The 21,382-nt window shown below is 38.9% G+C and overlaps 1 protein-coding gene across 2 annotated transcripts in view; it reads left to right on the top strand.

Moving 5' to 3' along the window:
- Positions 1-21,382, top strand: part of LOC115243126 (storkhead-box protein 2) — a 77,897-nt gene that overhangs the window by 27,133 nt on the left and 29,382 nt on the right. For both annotated transcript variants that reach the window (XM_029819864.1, XM_029819863.1), the window contains exons 2-3: positions 9,525-9,778; positions 17,877-18,072. In XM_029819864.1, coding sequence (XP_029675724.1) covers positions 9,578-9,778; positions 17,877-18,072 — 397 coding nt within the window. In that variant the 5' untranslated portion in view covers positions 9,525-9,577. The remainder of the gene's footprint in view (positions 1-9,524; positions 9,779-17,876; positions 18,073-21,382) is intronic.

Below are 21,382 nucleotides of genomic sequence, written 5' to 3'. Positions count from 1 at the left end.
CTAGTCGCTCGGTATCGCGGGTCTGGAAGCAGTGAGATATTAATGATCACGCTAGACTAGCGCGTATAACAAAGACACATATTGCTCGTTTTGCAACACCCGTTCAACGTCTGATCGGTTTCCTCTTACGACTAACGCTTTCCTTTCCAAAAACGACCACGAAGGGATGTATTCGCGGTTAATATCACGCGTGTTCACGCAGGAAATAACGTGATCTGGGAACTTGCTCAATTTATTCTCAACAAAATTAGCAATGTTCCGTTTCCTCGAAAAGTATATGGTTTATAAGAAAATTAATAATTAATTATAATAATTAAAATGTTCTCTTCCCCCTCTCCCGAAACATGAATAATAAATTATAACAAATTTTATAATATAATTAACTATAAATTATGAATCACGCATTTCTTCTCAGACATTTCTTCTTATTCGTGATTCATTGAAAGCAATGATGTTATAGTCAATGGTGATATTTATTTATTCGTCGTTAAGGATTTCCGATAGCTATTTGCTGTTTGTTATACAACTAATACAAACATACTAATATATGTACACCCACATGCAACTAAATTGGTTTCCTCCTACGACCGCACTTTCCTCTCCTCGAGCGACCGCGGAAAAATAGGCTTTCAACTCGATCTGTCGCTGTTCGATCAACCTGACGGCAAGTAAATGAAAATAATAGCCGCGCATGTATCGGCATTGATGCACACTGTGCCGGTGAGTGTGCCTGCGTGAGTGGACACATGTTCGCACAACCTCGAGGTCGATGGAAAGTGAAAACTGACTTCTGAGTCCATTAGATTGTCACCGTACCGCGTCACGCATATGTTAACGCAAAGAAGAGCTTTGTTTATTATCTCATTGAAGCGAAAATTTAATATTTGCTAATATTAAGCAATGGCTATAGAAAGTCGATAAAATTATAATCTCACTCTCTCTCTCTCTGTCTCTCTCTCTCTCTTTCTTTTACGCACATACACTCTGCCATACACACATCGCGTTAGCAATCAGCTGATTGCAGTGTCCGACGGCCGGCGATCCGCAACAACTTTTGTTAAAGTGACGTTATTTTAAGAAACACGTATTCTTGACATAATTCTGAGATATTTCCTTCTTTACTAAAATTTTATTTAAAGCATAATTTTATATTGTAAGATAAAATAGTTAGCGGCTCATGCGGTGGTAATCAGACGGTCAGCTGTGCCGGGCGCTCGCGGCGCGCCGCGCCGCTCCTGCCTGCCTTCTGTATTCGACGCGTGATTTGTTAACTATTTTTGCTTATAACTCAAAAATTACGCTTCAATTCAAATTTTGGTAAAGGAAAAATCGTCTTAGAATTGTATCAGGAATACGTCATTTCACGGACGGAAGGTTGTTCCGGAACACCCTGTATATTCGCATACCGCGCGCTATTGTTTACATTCCGGGCTCAATGGAATGTGGCGTAGTGGGTAGTGGGACGCATTCCACTACGCCTCGCTTCGCGACGAAAAATATCGAGAAGTGGAGAAAACGAACCGACACGCTGGAAGAGACAAAAAAAGATTATTTTTTTATTTTACAATGTAAAAGAGATATGCATATAAAATATTATACAGAGTGCTCCCGACTCCCGGTTCGTTCAAACGCTTCGTTCAAGAGATATTGACTTCTTAAGTTACTTACAGAATTATAGGAATGATTAATGTCGAAATGTTTCTTTTTTGTTTTGAAGATCGAAGGTTATTGACAGGCTTGTGTTTGCACTATAAACAAAGTAATCAAAGTATCAACAAAGTATCTCATCGATAGATGTAATGCTTGTCTCCGGGCTGGAGGCTATCATTGTGAACAAAACATTTAATAATTAAATTTTGATTGCCATAAAGAGGATAAACCTATATTATTTCGATATTATTCATTGTTATAGTTCTAAACTTAACAAGTCAATATCTCTTGAACGAAGCGTTTGCGAGCATACTTCCAGAGGAAATTTTTTTTTCGGTTTTGAAGTTCTACATTCATATTTCAAGTTTGGCCATTTAACGGGAGCACCCTGTATATAGGCATTTTATTTTAAAATATTAAATAAAATATATTTATTTTAATTAATTTTCTTTCTTGTTTATTCTCTCTTTTGATTTTCTGAATTAATTTATTTTATAGTTATTTAATCATTTTAATAGCTCTCATATATGTTTTTATATATGCGAAAATTAATGTTTTATGACACAAGCGCATATCATGAAATCTTCATGATAATGTGTGTGTGTGTTTCTAGGAATCGCTGATAATGACCCACGTGCCAACAATTAAGCATGCATTGCCGGGTCGTTATTACAGATAGAAAGAGAAGCTCTGGGAACGATCGTACGTACGATGTACTATGCGCGCTTCTGTCGTTAATAATATATGTGAGTACGCGTCCTTGCACGATCTTCAATTCTTTTAAAGATTTCTCGTCATGATATGTCTCCGTAAAAGTCGTTCTTGCAAGAATACATACTTTCTTCGTCGCGGAATGTCTCTCATAATATACAGTGTCAGTTAATGATCGGTACGATTCGATCGTTCGCGTGTGGTTGCTTTAAGGTTTCCGGTAGTCTTGCAAAGTAATTGTTTTACGCCTTGGGGTATCAAGTCGGGCCTATCGGGAATGATTCTGCTGCATCTTCGAGAGATTCGATGGAAAGTAACGTTTCCGTGACACGCTACCTTCGGACGAATTATTACGCGAAATTACAGCTTCATTATAACGTGCGCGCGATTCTCACTTTCTCCTAAGTTTAAATTAATTAACAGATGTTCACATTGCGACACAAAAATACATAGACACATAAATTATTAAATTAACTATTGATTTATTATTAAACGAATATCGGTTATTATTAATTATTCTTGAAATAAACACCGCTTTTTATCTGTAATAAAATAAAACTTTCGCAGTGGATTTGTATGTTCATTTAACATATTCCCGCATTTTTTTAGTAACGCATCGGCGCGTCTAATTTCGCGCTTGATGTAATATATATGCAATAGCATGATCGATACGTATTAAACCGATAGGAAAGCGCGAAGCTTGTACATACATATGCTACTTAGAGACCACCATTCGCGTGAAAGTTTCGCGGATCGATGTTTCGCAATTATGGGACTGGCTATTCAACGAATTAACCATCTTATCTATTACAACGGAGCGTTAACTGCTGTCCTGGATTAAATTACGATATAAATTATATATATTGCTGCTGCTTGTGTTTGCACGCGCGCAAATAGCGCGTGCTCGAGCATACGTAAAATTGCACGTGCACACACGCGATTCGTATCTTGTATAGCTCAAGATGAATAAGATATGTTTCTGCATCAAAAGCAGTGAAGCGTCTTTTTATATTCTTTATTTTTTTTTTTTTTTTTTTTACAGTGCATGTGTGGTATGTGCATATATCACTAAACAATTTTATTATCGCGGAGATATCGGTCCTTTACAGAGAGTGTGTGTATGATTTTTCTTTAAATAATTATACTCGAATACGAAAACTATATGGTATAAAATAAATAGCGTTCCTAAGTATATTCTATATTTCCATAAAATCTTACGCATAACTTTTATTTTCATGGCATTTTCATGGGGTTATGCGTTTGCATTATATTCTCTATGACGATGAATCCTATTAACGGAATTATTATCGCGATTCCGTCGACGCGGTCATTATTCGCCGCGGGATTCTTTAACCGCGAAAAGTTACGCCATCCCAAGGACTCCAACCGTCCTTACGTCCGGTATAATTTATCCTACCAAGTTGAATCACCTTCGTCGCGAACCGGTACGAGTCACACTTGAGTGCGGTTGACATCCTTTAGTCGCGCAGCCGTATCCTTGTCACCTCTCGCTCGCGTTTCTTGCTTTATGTTCGTTGCTCGTTAACACGTTACGAAACTTGATTTTCCACAGTGATGTTTTCCATCTCTCGGAAAATCGCGCGCGAGAGAAAAAGCTCATCATCATCGCTCGACATTATTATTCGATGGAATGAGGGTTATTTATTAACCGGCAACGCTACTCGAGAAATCGCTTTTATTGCGACCAATAAACATTTATTTAAAATTGGAAATGTTCCAAGCTGCGCCAATATTACTGAAAACAGGATGTCCTAGAGCTATCGCATTTCCGGTTCAAGAATGTGAAATCTACATATTCATATATGTATATGAATAATACATTTTGTCACAAAATTCCCAATTAAGGAAACTGATAATATCTAATAAAAGTTCGATTCATTACATCATTATGATTTTTTCAATAATAGAGAAGATACTTTTTTTTATATATAATTTATGTATTAAATAATTAAATTGATAATATTCTTACAGGAGAAGAGAAATTTATTTGTTAGAATAAAAATCAAAATAAAATAAAAATTAACAAATTAATCTCTTGCTGCGTAAGAATATTATATTAACTTAATTATTTAATATATAAATTATAAATATATTAAAATATTATACAATAGCTTTTGGGAAAATCTATTTGTCTCTTTGTATATTTTCGAAAGATTGGAAGGGAAAAGAATCGAAAGATACGTTTTAAAACTTTCTAATAGCATATGTGTCAGTGATACGGGATAATATTAACGATACCAGCAACTTGGATATCAAACGTAATCGCTCTCCTACGTGCTCCTTGTTCCGGAGTGCGTGCTTCTTCGACAGAAATGATTTCCGCAAGATGCGGTAGTCCGCGTGTCGTTAAGAATCGTTTGACTTAATCGCGGCAATATCGATGCCGATATTCTCCCGGCTGGATCGGAGTTCTAGCTGATTGGTGTGCGACAACACTTGGTGCCACCAAGCCTTTCTCTCCGTCGTTATTTCAATAATGTTCACGTACGGCGCATTATCCGCGCGCTCGCAATTGACATCCTTCAAGCTGTGCCTGTCCGTTCGGCGTCGCCCGCGTGTCCGCATCCTTTACCGTTGCTTGTCATTCTCAGAGAGAGAGAGAGAGAGAGGAATCGCGGGATATCGTGAGTAGTTCTCGGTACGATTTTTCACCTGTCAATACGAACGCGAGAGTCTATCTTAAAACGAGTAAAACGTAAGTAAGACGACAGCGCTTGCCGATATTTTCTACGATTTTTCACGACGCGTAACATCGTCCGCTTGTATCCTCCGATTTTTCCATTTTGCCGCGATGTTCCGGAGGTGAAGGCGTGAGAACCGGGTCTTCGGGATACATGGCTGATACATTAGAATATACTCTTGACCTCCTCAGCATAATATATGCCATGAGGAAGACGGTCGTTTTTCCCCGTAGAGAGTCTCGTTTAGAAAGATTAGATATACATATCCGACCGGATTGGTAATAGATTCACATTAAAATTATTATAATTTAATTATTAATTGATTAATTAATTAATTTAAATTTTTATATATTACTTTTGCCTGCTTTATCTTTCGCATCACGAGCAACTTAAATCGTGTTACAAAACAAGTGCACGCATTCTAGTGTCCGTTCGGTATGAAATGATTCGGCGCATATAATGGTAATACGGCAGGTCTCTCGATAGAATTCTCTGCGTAATGCTAATTAAGCCCGGAATCTAGAGGATACAATTATGTGATTCTTAAATGGAAACCTGGCGTGTGTGGTAATTTCGCATCTTGAGTTTCTTGATATATCCTATTACGCGCGCGTTGAGCTATGTTGGTCGCGCGAAGCGAGAGTCACGCAACTTTTTTTCCTCCCAGAATCATCGAAACGTGAATCGTGGTATAACTTGAAGTAAATTTTTATCTTTTCACTAGATATTTTTGAACCTGTCTTTTGTGCCAAGACGATGATTCGCTCTCGTTTCTCAGCAATAATTATTCCCAGAGACTTATAATAATATTCATATCTTTTTAGTCACATTATAATATAAAAAAAAAAAATCTCAGACATTAATGACAAGCCTGCAACAACGTCAAACGAGAATGAGGACCGATCGAAACTTTCTATTTACGTTCTCATCGTCGATGTAAAAATTTATTATACCCTGAGACTTGCAGTAAGTCGCGATGTAGTCATTGATAACGCTCGTTGAGATCTCAATGGCCATCTCGAGCAAGATCAACGGCGGCACGGACGAAGATTTGTCTTTATTTGGACTTCCATTAGGCCGAGACGTTGTTTAATCGTTCCCGTTACACGTTTTACAAGAATGGTCCGCCCGAGAAGTACTTTCTAGACACACTTGAGTCCGGGGTACGCGGTTGGTCTTCGCCGTCGAGAAGATCGACGATACATCAAAGGATCGTACAATGTCTACGTAAAGGATGAATTTGCTCATCGTATATGAAAGTTTGTTTTCTTAACAACCCCCTACGGCCTAGCGGATATTCTTCGAAGTGGTATATCGTACACCGAAAAAAAAAAAAAAAACGCAAAAAGTCTCAAGGAGAAAGACGGCGGAGAGATTTTGTTTCGACGATATTTTGCGCTTCGACAAATTGTCGGACAAGTTGTCTAGCAGGGAATTAATGACGCGGCTATTTCAGAAGGAGCAAGTTAATAAAACGACGTGGGGTTATATAAGGTACTTAAAAAAAAAAATGCAAGACATTATATCCGATATAGAGAATTCTAAATATAGATGAACATTCCAGATTTGTAAAGTGACATTAGAATGGAATGTGATTGGTACGTATTATCTTCCAGTATTGAACGTAGGTGGTTCGGTTTAACTGAACGTAATAATTTTACTTGTGGCTTACGAAGCGCGTAATTGGGCTATAATATCCACCGTTTCACGTAGAGATTTGTATATTTTGTAAATGTGTTAATCTCGCGCGGTGAATTACCTCCGTCTCCACGAGCGATCGTATCGCGATCGATCACGGGAAGAATTGTTAACGCATTCCTCCTATTTCCCGATGAGGAGGCATCTGATTATTATCATTATAATTATAATAGACGAGATCGAAGAATCCAGGTCGCTTTCGTGACTCGTATGTTATGAGGAATCGAAGAGAAACCTTCCGCTTTCCAGCGGCGCGGAAAAGCGCGGAGAGGAAAATTAATGGCGAGAGCGTTAATTACTTGTCATCGTGTCCCATGCGCGATTCGATTGACGGCTGCGGCTGCAGATGCTCAGGTTCAGGGATGCACCGGCGTGCATCGGCGCGGCGCGGGCGCGGGCGCAGCTACAATCGGCGAGACATTAATGAGAACCGTCGTGCGAGCGCTCCGGCGACGAGTCGCGCGCGGCGAATGAATCATGCGGCAGGAAGTCCTTTTTCCGCGATGCGGCACGGTCGAACACCTTCCGCTCGGCGAACTGGTACAAGGTGAAATCGAGATTCGATCCGGCAGGGTGAGAGAAGGCTTATAATAGCTCGCGAAACATTCGCGCGAGATAGATCCTTTCTTCCTTCCCCTTCTCTATTTCTCTCGAATTCCGTCTCGTTTTGGAATAATTTCTTTTGCATCGAAATCGGTTCTTTGTCCGGATAAGCAGAATAAACTATTTGCCAAGTACGCGATGAGAAAATTGCCCCATTGTATCGGTGAGAATGAGATACTCCGAGATATACCGGATAAAAATACGCTAGACAGTCGCGCTGAAAGAGCGGATGGCACGATAGACAACGCGAACACGGGAAAGATTAGATCCTATTAAATCTTATTCTTTTCTCTCTTCATCTCTCTCCCCCTCCCTCTCCCTCTCTTTATCCGCGCGAATCCTTTTTTCTCGATATACACCCGCGGGATATCATCAGTGCGACGCGATCGCGTGAGAGAGGTTGCTATTTCACAGGGAATTATTCAATGTCGTCTATTATACGTAGACAGAAAGTGTGTACCACTAACTATCCAATTATCTTACGATTAAAAAATAATGCGATAGTTGCGGTACATCAGCGTATCCCGTACGCTCGTTACGCATCACAAAGTATCTTATCAAATATCTATTCGTGTCAGGAAGTAAACTTTAGCTATTATTAACTGTAATATATATGATTTTCCAATAAAAAACAGCATTCATCCTCATTGCAAAATAAGTCAGTGGAACATAAAATAATAATAATAATCCATTAACTAAATTACGCGATATAATAAAATTTCTTGTATACATATCTGATTAAATTTGATTTTATCATAAAAAGGGAAATATTCTTTTATATATTTTTTATTAGTTTTCTAAAGAAAATTTTAATAAATTATATAATTTGAAAAAAATTAGTTTATGCTTGGTTTTATATTTTACATAGTTTTAACTTAAAAAAAAAAAAAAAAAAAAAAAAAAAACTGTACAGTTTTTCTTTCTTATACCGGATATGCTGCGGTACATTTGATGACCGCTCGAGGTCTTGCGGCAATTAAGGTCAGATCGAATTCGCGTGTATATGAACGGTCGAATCGATGAAGCAATCTTCTGCCTCTAAGCTCGGTTCCAGAGAAAGAGCCGCGATAATGCAGGGCGCGATGACGACCATCCCTTTTCTTATTACTCGACGCTTCGTCTCTCATCTCTCATGAGCTATAGTGCCACGTGGATTTTCGCGAATAAGGGCGTTCCACCCTTCTGATGGGCGGCTAAATCAATTAGATGTCCAAGATGGGAGGCGTTGATACAATATATAGGGATACGTGATGTTGCCTTCTGGCTTTTAGAAGATGAAGAGTTGCAGGTTTTTTCACCTATCCTTGCCAACAATCCTTGTATATTTCTAAGCGCTAGGGTTTTTAGAGAAATATAAAATATTCCTTTTTCATGTGTGAATATTAAACCAAGAAAATCGATTTTCTGGACTAGATGAAATTTTTAATACCAATATAAATTTACATAATTTACGTTTGAACAAACTAAGTCAACCAAATAAAAATTTTTAATAAGTCAAGAATCTCTCTTTCTCTCTTTCTCTCTCTCTTTAATCTTAGATCCTGCGAGCGAGGTTTCCCGCAACGCACGCTCAATAAAGGAGCTGTATCCGTCACGGACTTATCGTGTGTGTGTGTGTGAAAGAGAGAAAGATAGTTTTGTGCAGTCTCTCACGTCGTCTGCAACTTTCGTGAACTCGTATAATAGTGCGATGAACTCGCCTCCGCTTTATCTCTCTCCATGGTACGACGATAAGAATAATTGGATGTAAGATGGCAAAGCGCGTTAGGAGAGATGGAGGTCTCCGTTGCGTAAAATTGCAGGTCATTCGCAGTCCTCTGTTATCGAACGTATCTACAGTTTTCGGTTACATAACATAAGATCGTCTGGGCGTCTTTATACGTAATTTTATGGAACAAATCCTTTTGCTAGTATCGCTCGCGTTTAATTTTTAATATTTTTTTATAAGCAATTAATTTCATTACTTATTTCTTGCCTTCTTCGATTTGTTATATAAAATTTATTAGTTTGAAACAGAATTAATTGGAGATATATATAATTTATTTAATATATTATTTAATTTTTAACATATATTATTATTTTAATTTGTATCTCTTTAATAAAATTTATATATAATTTCTAAGCAAAAATTGTTCAATGTACTTTTTTTTCATGTTACAGATTTTACAATGCCACCGCCGTATCATCGACGTCATTAGTGGTGGGCCCTCGTAATGGCCTCGATCTTAGGAGATGGAACGGGTCCCGGAGGGCCCGGGACCTCCCGATGCCTCTTGCTTTTGCAAAGGTCCCTGGCGATTCAATTGACCAGAGGTCCACCTCCTCATATCGCAAACGCCAGTCAACGGGAAAGTCCAAAGGAACATCCAGCCGACGAGATGTGGATGTACGACAAAGGCTACAATCTGTTTCAAGTGAGTCATGTTATCTTTGTTTTATTTATATCTTTGTTTATACTGTCGATATTTTTCTATCGCGTCGCCATGCGAGTTTGAGCTTTTTTTTAATTTTCGTCAATAAACGGTACGCGTGTTTGACATTTCCGCGGTGAGCTTCTTTTTGCTCCGGAGATCATTGGCGCCGGAAAAGTTTTGCGGAAACGGAACGTCGGAACGGAAAAAGAAAACGCGACGTGTGTCGGCGTCGAGACTTCGCGTCTTTCTTCGTGTCTTTTGTTTTGTTCCTTCCTCCTGTGTCGACGCGCGGGTCCTTTACGGTAAAGCGGACGTTGATTGCCCGCACCGTTACACCACAATGAGACAATGTGAATTACGAGCAATTTCGCAAAAGTAAGCATAATCGAGGAGCGGCAGGTTAAACGGCGGAAGCTCGTTCTCGCGGCTGGCGTTGCGCCGACGTTGTCCGCGACTCTCTTCGGCAATAAATTTTTCGTTTTACATCCAGAATTTTTTCCGCGGATAAAACGAACGACGGCAAAACGAGAGATGTGCCGCCGCACAACGACGGCGGCGCCGTGCGCGTCGTAATCCGGCTCGTATAGAATTTATCGCCACCAATGCGTAACGTGTAACCGCTGAATATTCAACAGCGGTCTATTGTCTGGCTTGGAAAATTGTATTAATCCTTCGGCCGATATATAGCCTGCATTTACGAGATTGAAGCATTTCGATATAGGCAGTATTATTATGAGCTATGCATCGTTATGAGGTAAAAATAAAAATATTAATAATAATAAATAAATAAATAATATAATCATACTATATTTGTAATAAGTGATAAAGATAAAACCGCATAAAAGGTAACTCCGATTTTATTGCTACTTAAATATGTTGTAGAGGAGATTCTTTTGAGTAATTCCCCGCAAGACATTTGTGGGGGACGGCATTAGTTTAGGAGATATAACAAATTAAAGTTTCATAGTTTTAATGATTTTTCTATTATAAAATAAGAGGATAGGTATACAAATTTATTATTAACTTATTCCTACCTTCAACAAGACTTAGAAAAATTCATGTAGTCGCATGTTGAAAGCTGTTAACGAACTGCGAGAAATAGGTGAAACACATTATTGACAAAATATCCACGACTGTGTACCTATTCCGTAAATGTAAACAAACACTTTTTCGTCTGCTCTCTACAACAAATACAACGTACACAAACTTTACTTTTCCTAATATTATTTTATAATACCTGAGAAAAAGCATTAAAACGGTCAATTTGTTATATCTCCTAAAGTCCTAAATCAATGCCGTCCCCCACTTATTTCTTGCGGGGAATTACTTAGAAAAACCTCCGCTATAACATATTTAAATGGCGATTAAATCGGAGGTGTCTTACCTTTTATACAATTTTACCATGATAAAATATAATATTTTTTATAAATTAAATTGATGAATTCTAATGTAAAAAAATATATTGTTTTTTTTTTAAATCAAATAATAAATTATAAATACGCGTTTAGATAAATTATTTTCGAAATATTAATTTTTTCATGCCTTTGTATACGATCACGCGAGAAATAGACAAAGATTATTGGTGAAGAAATAAAAGTGGAACGTGACTGTTCGCAATAACGAAGTGCTCTCACTTTTTAACGAGTACGTACTCGACGAAGAAGTACCCTTGCGGAAAAGTCAACGAGCGTGCTTCTCGCTTCCAAAGTTAATAATAAAGAACCTCGATGACGGTGATAAAACGGGGGTGCTGAATCGTTGAATATGCAAGAATAGCATTCTTTTGGATTCTTGAGCGATGACTTACTCTCGAGGAAAGATCATTCATGCCAATATTCTTGGCTCAAACCTTCAAATATCTTACTGACAGCAAATTTAAAAGTCTAAAAGAATTTTTAAATTAAAAAGAATTAAGTGTGCGTTTCGATACTTTTGTTAGAGATAAATATGTAAGAAGAATAAACTGATAAATGATGTAATGTACGAGGAAGAATCGAGGAAGACACTGTGTATATGTATAAAAGCAGGAAATCGAACGTTCGTATGAGAGGAGATATAATCTCTCGAGGTCGCAGAGTGAATTAGATAGACATTCTATAATTGTTAAGTCAATTAGATGTTAGTGCAGAAATCGTACCATGTATGTTCCATTGCTATTGTGGTTCCGCATGATTTCGCGTCATGTACTGACCGCTTTATCGATGTCGGTGGATAATAATCGATCAACGAAGATACGATCGCTTTTCAACGGAGCGATCGTCGTAAAAGCATCCCCGTGTGCAGTGCGCTGATCGCATCGATATCGCGGTACACGTTGTTTAGAATGTTGTATCCGAGCTTTATATTCGATCGATGCATCTTATCAGAGAGACACATCAAATGAAATTCTGCATCAGCAAAATTCTTATCAACAAAAATGACCAATAAGCTAACAATTGACAAAACAAACCGGCAGAGATTATAAATTTTTGCACCGTGTGAATTAATAAGATTGTGATAGTGATACGAATCGAGATATTATTTTCGTCTTTTCTTGTACGGTAGAGAAGCGACAATGACGAAGGAGCGACAGTACGAAGGATCTATTACCGTGTAGCAAATCTCAGGTTACTAAATAATAGGGCATTGTGTTCGACGCGGCTTTTTGATCCGCAAAGTTTATGTTTGCAAGATTTATCGGGGCCTCTCAGACGGTGCACGCGGTCTGCATTCGAGAAAAGGCACTTTACGCTTCCTCTCGCGGATGAGTGTATTTGCCGGTCGTCGCCGCGCTCGTTGTGACGTTTTTAAATCACTGTTATTACGATACACCGATCGCGCATTGCCCCGGGGATGGTCGACGCAGCCAACGATCTGGCGGACACTTTCCATCCGCGTGGCGATTTCCGTCACGAGCACGCCAAGTCACAAAAAACACCACGTCTAGCTACTCTCGACTGCGGCTACAACCGCCGTCTGTGCGCATTAGTCTCTTCGCTCTTTTATATTACATGTTCGCGGATCGATTTTATTATAAAAATATCAGTTATCTCGTGAGGATGTAACAGTTCTCGTGTATGATAAAACTGAAGTATCTAAACTGATGTGATTTGAATATATTACGATAATTCGTCTTAATCTTTAAACGGAGAATAATTTTTAAAAAATCTGAGTAATTACAGAGTTGTATCATGAATCGTTCGCGTTTCAGATAAATCGATTTAAACTTTAAAAGAAAAATCATATACGGGCGGGACTTGGCTCGATTATACGATCGAATCGCGAATATCGTCGAAGCGTAATAGCCGGTCGACGGGGACCGGGCAACGGCACCCAGAACGTAACTAGTGCACGGCATCACGAAAAGAACAATAAAGTCAAATGTATATCTTTCAAACCGGGAGCTCAATGTTAGAGAGTTCGGCCAAGATTCTGCCTCTTTCTCTTTCTCGGGTACTTCCGTTCATCCAAATTTTCGCCGATTGTCTCTCTTTCTCCCTCATGTAGAAAACAGAATCGGTCGTCGTTGTTCTCATCGTTGTCGACTTCGTAAATCAGCGCCATGCGGCGTATATCGCGAGCCAGTCCGACTTTTATCTCCCGTGCGAGAACTCGTTTATCCCCGGGATGCCCATTCGTCTCGAAGCGATTCGCGCGTGATTGTCTATTTGTTTGCCGATTTAATTGCAAAAAAATGGGCGAGAAAGAGGGACGCCTCCTGTATCTATCCTCCTTCTTGTCGCGCGCTCCTCGTCTGCGAGTCTCAGATTAACGATGACATAGAATGCCGGAGCTTATTCTCCGCTTTACGATATGTAGATACCGGCGGTATTACAGGCGTCAGTTAAAGATATACAATGTCGCAGTGCTATTTATATCTAACATCTAAAGATCCTTTCGCAAATGTTGCCGACTCTGAATAATTTATTTTCTTACAAATTCTTATTTTGCATCAGCAGAGGGTTTCTTTGAGATATAATGGAAGTTAGTCCTGCGGAAATATAATATTTATTTATCTTGATGAAAAAAAAAATTACGATTATTATATATTATTATCATAACAAAGAATAGAAATTTTAATAATTTTATTTTTTAATCAATTTTTCTTTTCTATGACGAGAGATATAACTTAGTTTAGGAGATTATGTTTTTTGGCTCGGTTTGTCAAAACAATTTTATATTTTTCTTCTGCAAAATATCTCACTATATTGACACGTAAACCAGAATGAGGGGCGACGCCTATGTGTCGATGTCTGGATATGTAACTACATCCAGTTAGAAAGAGAGATCCCCGCGTCTCCTGCCCAACGTACTATTCGTGCGAGAACGCACTCGCGATATTAGCATATAAATTATATTATCGTGATTTATGCTTGCAGTCTGCGTATCCACACAGGGCTATAGGGGGTTGCTGATTAAAATTCGAGACGACGCGAGCGAACGCCTTGATGCCTGTCGTCCAATAATGGCTGATAAATAGATCAATTCCGAAACAATTTTTAAAAGAACTAAACGTCTTGTATAAAAATTTTCTTTGAAAACACGGCGTCTCGTAAAAGAAATATGGCATTTATCTTAATTTTACTCCCGTTCCTACAAACCAATTAAAATTACTTTATGATATGAATAGAATATTATATGGATAAAATATATATTTTGATAACTTGGACTATAAATAAATACTAACGGGTTATGTGAAATATTCTCGATGCTGGTATAATAAAGATTTTGATAGATCGATAAAGGGGAGGTCAACGCGGCGCAATAATATCGCGGAGCGAATGACGCTGGCAATAAGTTTCTGTTATATTTCGTTCGACTCCGTTAACCGCTCACGTTCGTGCGCGCGGCGTCTCAAGTTAGGGCTTTAAAAGGATAAGCGTATACGCGCGGCGCGAAAGCGCACGGCGGAGTATATTGCATAATAATTAACGGGCAGCCAACGACCGTACAACACCCTATAGACCGTATTGCCGCAAGTTCATTGCCGGCACGGAAATCGCAATACGTACATTACGTGCGCCGAGCACCGCGTCGCCGATTAGCAATCGAGGTCCGTTCCGCACCTTCTACATCTTGCCGTAATTTATTTCCTTCCTCCCTCTCCCACCCTCCCTTTCAAAAAGTGCGAATGTCATATTCTATTTTAAATCGCGAAAAAGTGTAAAATAGCGCAACGGAAAAGAATGATCGCTGTCGCAAAGCATTTTCCAATTTTTTTTTTTTTTTTTCGAATATTATCTCAATGTGTAGTTGAAGAAATCACAATTCCTATCAATCTGATTTCGAATCCCATGCCATCTTTTCTTTATCGCGATTATACGAGTTTCTCAAATATTCACCCTCGGCGATATCCAACAGTTGTTCTACTGTTCCCCTCGAGTAATCGATATAGCTTATGATCTTTTGGGCAGTTTTAGGGGGAATATCATATATACAAGATTGAGATTAAATATACAAGAAAATCGTAGGGATGGCTCTGTGAATATATTTAATACGCGATTATGAGGAAACTTACGGTAACTCCCTGAACTTTCATTACAATCTCTTTATATTTTTTTACAACTACTTTATGTAACTTAAAAAAAAGACAAGTCACTTGCGCAACGGTTATTATTTCCGTAGATTGAATGAGATTTCATTATATTTGCGGGGGACAGAAAGAATGTTATTGCGCAAGACATAACGAATATTGCAATACGGTAACGCCAATTTGCGTTTAGCGATCAAAGCCCTCTTTTTCGCACTGTTAGCTGGCGTGCCGCTAGGTTGGATACAGGAGACATGGTAGCTGAGTTCAGCGTTAATTATAGTTAACTCAGAACTGTCGCACTCTCACGGTTAGATCCTCCCGTGGACAATAAGAGCGTCTACTTTATCAGCATATCCTGTTGCCCACCCCGGCACATTCCGCGACGCAACGCGATATTTTTAGATATCAGCACGACTTTCTTGTTGACGTTTCAGGTTTATATCAACAAGAAATATAATGAAAGAAAAAAATGAAATAAAATAAAATAAAAAATAAAATTTTTGTCTTGATATTTTTTTTTAAATGGTACAAATAATAAATTGATAGATCTAAAAAGAGTTTTCGATACAATTAGAGCGTGAGTCAACGATTCAGCATGTTTTTACAGAGTTTAGCTGATTACGAAAGAGGTGGACACAATTTTTTTTTTAAATAGCTAAAGTGGCGCTTTTCTCCGTTCATCGTGTTCAGCCGAGCGGAAAAAACAAAGCGTAAAGAGTAATTCGATTGTGTGGAAGGTGTCTCGAAGAGAAAGAGATCGGTAGGAGGTCTCGTGATCTCGTGAAATCGATCGTGTCCGCTTGGCTGATTCGACACCGAGAATCAGCTCCCACGTGGAGGCTAACGCGCGCGCCCGCTAACTCTCGAGAAGAAGCGCGCGGTTTGACGTAACCGAAAAAGTTTCACCCGCTTGAAAATCGCATCTCTTGCCAACGATTTAATAAATCGGCCGCAGCGCGCGCGCTGCACCTTTATTATAATTTCTTTCTCGCCGCGAGCGTTGAAGCGTCGAAAATCTGCGTTCGTGACGTAATCGGCACGGTTACGAAAGTCGATCTGTCGTTATTCGCGCGAGAGATTATAATGTATATCTCGGGAATAAAAGCATTCAATTCGTAATCGCATCGAAGTGCCTTTCTCGTGACATTAAATGACATCATTACGAGTGTTTCAGTAAATGGGAATCGTCTTGGGACGAAAATATTTTATGACTAAATTTGAAAAAATCCGTGCGCTCATTACATAATGCCGAGCGATGTCTCAGATTGGTGAAATATTATCGTGAAAGCTTCGTGAAATTATTTCATGGAAGGTCGATATATAGAGAATGGACAGGAGAGTGAGATCCGCGTAACGAATATATGTTTACGACGAAATACGGAACACGCGCAGCCTTGGCAAGGGTGGATGTTTGCGCTGTGCTCCGTTGCACAGGCACAAAATGAGGCCTGGTCATTTTCGCGGCAGATCAGATCGATCGCGAACATGTAATTTACGACGGAGGTTCCATCATTTGGCAGTAACTCCGTCGTCGACACGGTCCGCTATACGGCGACTTCCAATTGGTGAAAGTCCGGAGATCCTACGCTCTTATTCTACCGTTAGATGCAAAATTGCCTTATGCACACGCAGGATGCATTGTGTGTTTTTTTCATAAAATTAAATTAAGCTCGATATTTCAATCCTATTTCGTTTCTCTTCGTCCGTTTCTTCGTTCGAACGAAAATGCCATCGGGAAACGACTCGAATCGACGCCACTGTGAGATCTTAATCATCGCGTCCGTGCATGCCTCCGCATTATCCTACATTGTTCCACCTACGTTAACCGAATAATTTAATCGGCGAGCTAGCAAATTATACGATTTAGTCAGATTTTTATTAATGAGATATATTGAAAATATATAAGTATATTGAAAATAAAATTGCGAAAAGCCGATCGTCCGAACAAGGGCTGTTATAAATCACACCCTGATCCGTGTCGATCGATTCCAGTACTCCGCACTAATTTCATGGTTTAGCCAGGACAAAGAAAAGAAAGAAGACAGGGTCAGAGAAAAGTTCTATAGGGCGGTACGTTTATGAGGATTGTCCGGGGCTCTCGACCCTATCACGGCTTATTCTGTGACGCGAATCTATGCGGGGGTTCTAGGAAGCATCTGTAGAGGGTAGAACTACGTTTCGCTCAGAATTACGACGAGGGTGAAACGCCATAAGGCTCCACGGAGAGATAAACACTTAGCGACCGCGCTATATTTTAGGGGGCAATTTATGGACTTTTATGTGGTACGACGTGTAGCGGCTTTTTTTATTGGTAACACAAAATACGAGGAAAATACGATTATTACATAATCGTATAAACGTGGAACGCGAAGAATATTTTTCTGCCATAATTCCTATTAATTTATGAACTCGGAAATATTTGAAATAATTATAGATAATATAAAAAAGCAGAGAGATTTTTTCAAAACGATAATCGGCTTTCAAAAATTTGAAAAAAAGAAAAATAAAAAGAAGATAATTTCTCGTTATACATTTTCAGCAAATCTTGTTAATTGAAGTTGAACGTTATTTTTGTACATGTTGCAGAGCTTCTTGGAAGCAAATTCCAAATGCTGGTGGAACGCGGCTCTGGTGGATGCGACACGGCAGCTCAGGTACAAGGGCCACGTGTCACCGGGTGTGCTGATGGTTAGCGGACCGCCCTGCGCCCTCGAGGTTTTGAGGGCGGCATGGGCGCGAAACGTTCTACGACCACCCGCGGACCATTCCATCACCTGCCTCGGTACGTATACTATTCATTTTATTGACTACATACATTGCCCGAGGGTCGATTTAACCCGACGTCTATGTCACCAGGATTAAATTCGTTTCATTCAAATTGAGATAACCAAAAAGTTTAATTATAGATAAAGCAATCTGTGAAAGCGAAAGTGAAAGCGCCAATATTTTACAAGAACGAGTACTTACGAGAGAGGATATAATACTGTGTGACTTCGGTTCCTGGTGCATTTGAATTACAATATCTTAATGCGACACTTTATGCGCGAAAATGACGTACGAGCTTCACTTCGTGCATCTCTTTCTTTTCTTTGTCTTTATCAAACACGCGGCAAAACGTCATCGTGAATGCATATCTAAAAATAAACTCGAATATCTAAATAAGCAAAAATAAATAAATAAAGCATATATAAATTATCAAATGTCAAAGAAGATGATCTAAGGATTAGTGTGCTAGACACTGATATAAACCGACTCTTTGCAAACAGAACGATCGAGGATAGTAGAAAGTGCCCGATCTCTACGCGTTATTCTCCTTATCGGTTTATCGCTCGTAATCCGCGCCTGTCGTCGGTGTACATTCTACAGAAATAGCTTCACATATCTTATCAGGTAGCCCATGCACCCGTATGCACCCTTATTTCCCCGTCACGCTGTTTTTACGTCCCTTTGGTCGGTGTCCCCGGTCTCTTTTTCCACCATCGCCGTTTCTTTCCAATCTTATTGCTCCCTTTTATGCCCCGCGCACTCGTATCTATGCACGCCTACGCTCAACTATCTCGCATACCGGGCTTATGCTAATGTACGCGCGTATCTGCGCAACGGCGTAGGAGCTTTGAGATGTTATTACGTTTCGCGCGATGCGAATACGCTCTCGCAAAAACGAAATTTATTCGCGCGATAAAGAATGCGTTACGTGACTTTATCCGCGTGAGAAAGCTGCCGGCGTGAATATCGAAAAATTACGTCACGAATTGAAGCACGTTTTATAGGCTCCTTCATAAAATTTATCATTTTCATCCGCTTCATATTTAGCATATGAACAGTTGAACAATGTACTTAAACCTATTAATATATTAATGTATAGATACAATGGCGCGTATTTTGTACAAATATTACGCGCACCGATGGTATAAAATTTTGTGCTAAATCAGAGAGATTAAATCGGCGCCGGAAATATATTAATTCACAATGTAATTGAATAATGATGGTTGCTGATGAACCACGTCGACATCCGATTAATTTTGCAGTATATCACGAGAGAGACACGAGGAAAAAAGTGTTTTTATTAAACATTTATATAAAACGCATAGTTTTCGGGCTACGAGCTTACCGACTCAAGCGTGAATGCCTCCGTGTAAAACGAGATTGGTTAACATTCCGCTATTTGTTCGGGCGGGGCATCATAATACGCGCGTCTTTATGCGCCTTTATGTATGCACGTGCAACAACGCGAGTTTCGCACTGCCATAATTGGTCTGCCGTCTACTTCGCGGCGAGATAGCCGGTCCTCCGGTCGGACCGGCTCTTATCCGACTACCCCTTCATTCCCCCACGTTCCATCCCTCTTCCAAGCCGCGACAACGACAAACGCGGCTCCGTAAATATTATAGCGGTTGCGCGTAATTTTTCAGTTAGCAATGTCGTTGATTTTTGTGCGAACGCGCATTCTTACAATTAGCGTGACGTTCGATGCGTATTTAGGTTCATTAGCAAGAAAATCACGTGCTCGAGCAGTCATCCTTTTAATTTGCACGGCGTTTCGTAAGATTGTGTGGGTCCATAAAATTAAGAGGAGCGAGTATACTCGGTTGAGTTGATAAAACGAAACATTTCGCATTTTAAGCTTTACACTCAAAAAAGTGGTTTTGCAACTACAGCAAAAATTTTCTGGGTGCGCAAAATTAACTGAGGTACATAAATGATTAGCAAATACTGTGATATCGCATATGTTTCGCATTTAATCAATCTAAGTGACAGAGACAGAATTTATATCTGAACTGTTTGTGAAAATTAGAAAGAATGTTTTTCTGTGGCGCCTATCCATGTAAGGCCAATCATACTTGTTATAAAGTTTGACTGTGGTACACAGAAAAAATTAGCGACAAGAAACAAATGAATATATAATCCCCACATCTAACATATTTGTATAACGCGCCCAATCTATCTAGCTCTTTTAAACAATTTCTCTCAATTTTTCGATGCTGCAGTTATAATTGGCAGTTATATTTCTCACAAAGATCGTTCCAGCTGTAGTATCGAAACTCATATTTATCCAATGCAGTGATTAACATTTGGCAATGGGACCTAAATTTTCTAGAAGATATTATTAGAATATTGCTGCTATAAATTCTATATGTAACAGACAATATTCTAACAGATACAAAAAATAGCGATAAATTTTTGTTGTGACACCTAGAAATCTACCTATATCAGCAAGACATTTTTTTGAGTGAAAAAATGAAAGGCAGAAAGCGATGATATTTATATTATAAAACGTTATCGAAACACCTGCATATTTAAAAATCGATGTTTGCAGAATAATCAGGTGTAATTAAACCGTCTAACAATTTTCGCCGTAGGAGTTTCTATCGCGCGTTTGATACGCAACGTCGACATTGGCACGCGACGTGCCGAAAAGCCTCAGGAAACTTTGAAAGACGTAGAACCGTCAAACTCCGTTACGACGTTAAAGTTTATAGCGACAATGAAGTGTTTCGTAGGAAATTGCGCGCACTTCAGCCAATATGGCAAGGCAAGTTTACCACTTCAGAAATTACTGAGATGCAAGTGTTTGCATGACGATCTTCTTACGAAATAGAGTAGATATCTTTTGCCATGATAGATCGGAGAATCAGATGCAGTATAAATAAATTTCAAAAATAAATTTTAACTTATTCAAAAGAAAAAACAGTTTTAATAAAAATTCTGAAATTTTTAATAATAGTTTTAAAAATAACTATTGCTTTTTAATGTTTTTATCAATTCACAATAATACGTTTAAAAGAAATAATAAATATTTTTACTTTTTTTAAACTCATCATCCTCTCTTCTTCGATTAAACTTTTAAATACAGCGAAATCTCGCGCGATTTAATTCTGCATAGCAACTAAGTCGCACGAAATGAAGTAAATGTTTAACCTTTCCATCACGCAAAGAACCAATATTGACGGACGATAAGTGCTAAAAAATCTCATATGAAAATATGTATAATCTACCAATAGAGAGGCGGATAAAGGGGAAAAAACTTGCACATTGCTTCCTCATCATTTTATCTTACAAAGCTTAAGCTGCTTTAAGCATGCGGATTCTTC

Source organism: Formica exsecta, unplaced genomic scaffold, assembly GCF_003651465.1.
Source record: "Formica exsecta isolate Colony F162 unplaced genomic scaffold, ASM365146v1 scaffold690, whole genome shotgun sequence".
NCBI lineage: Eukaryota > Metazoa > Arthropoda > Insecta > Hymenoptera > Formicidae > Formica > Formica exsecta.
The sequence above is the reverse complement of the archived record's forward strand: the minus strand, read 5'-3'. Positions and strand labels throughout refer to the sequence as shown.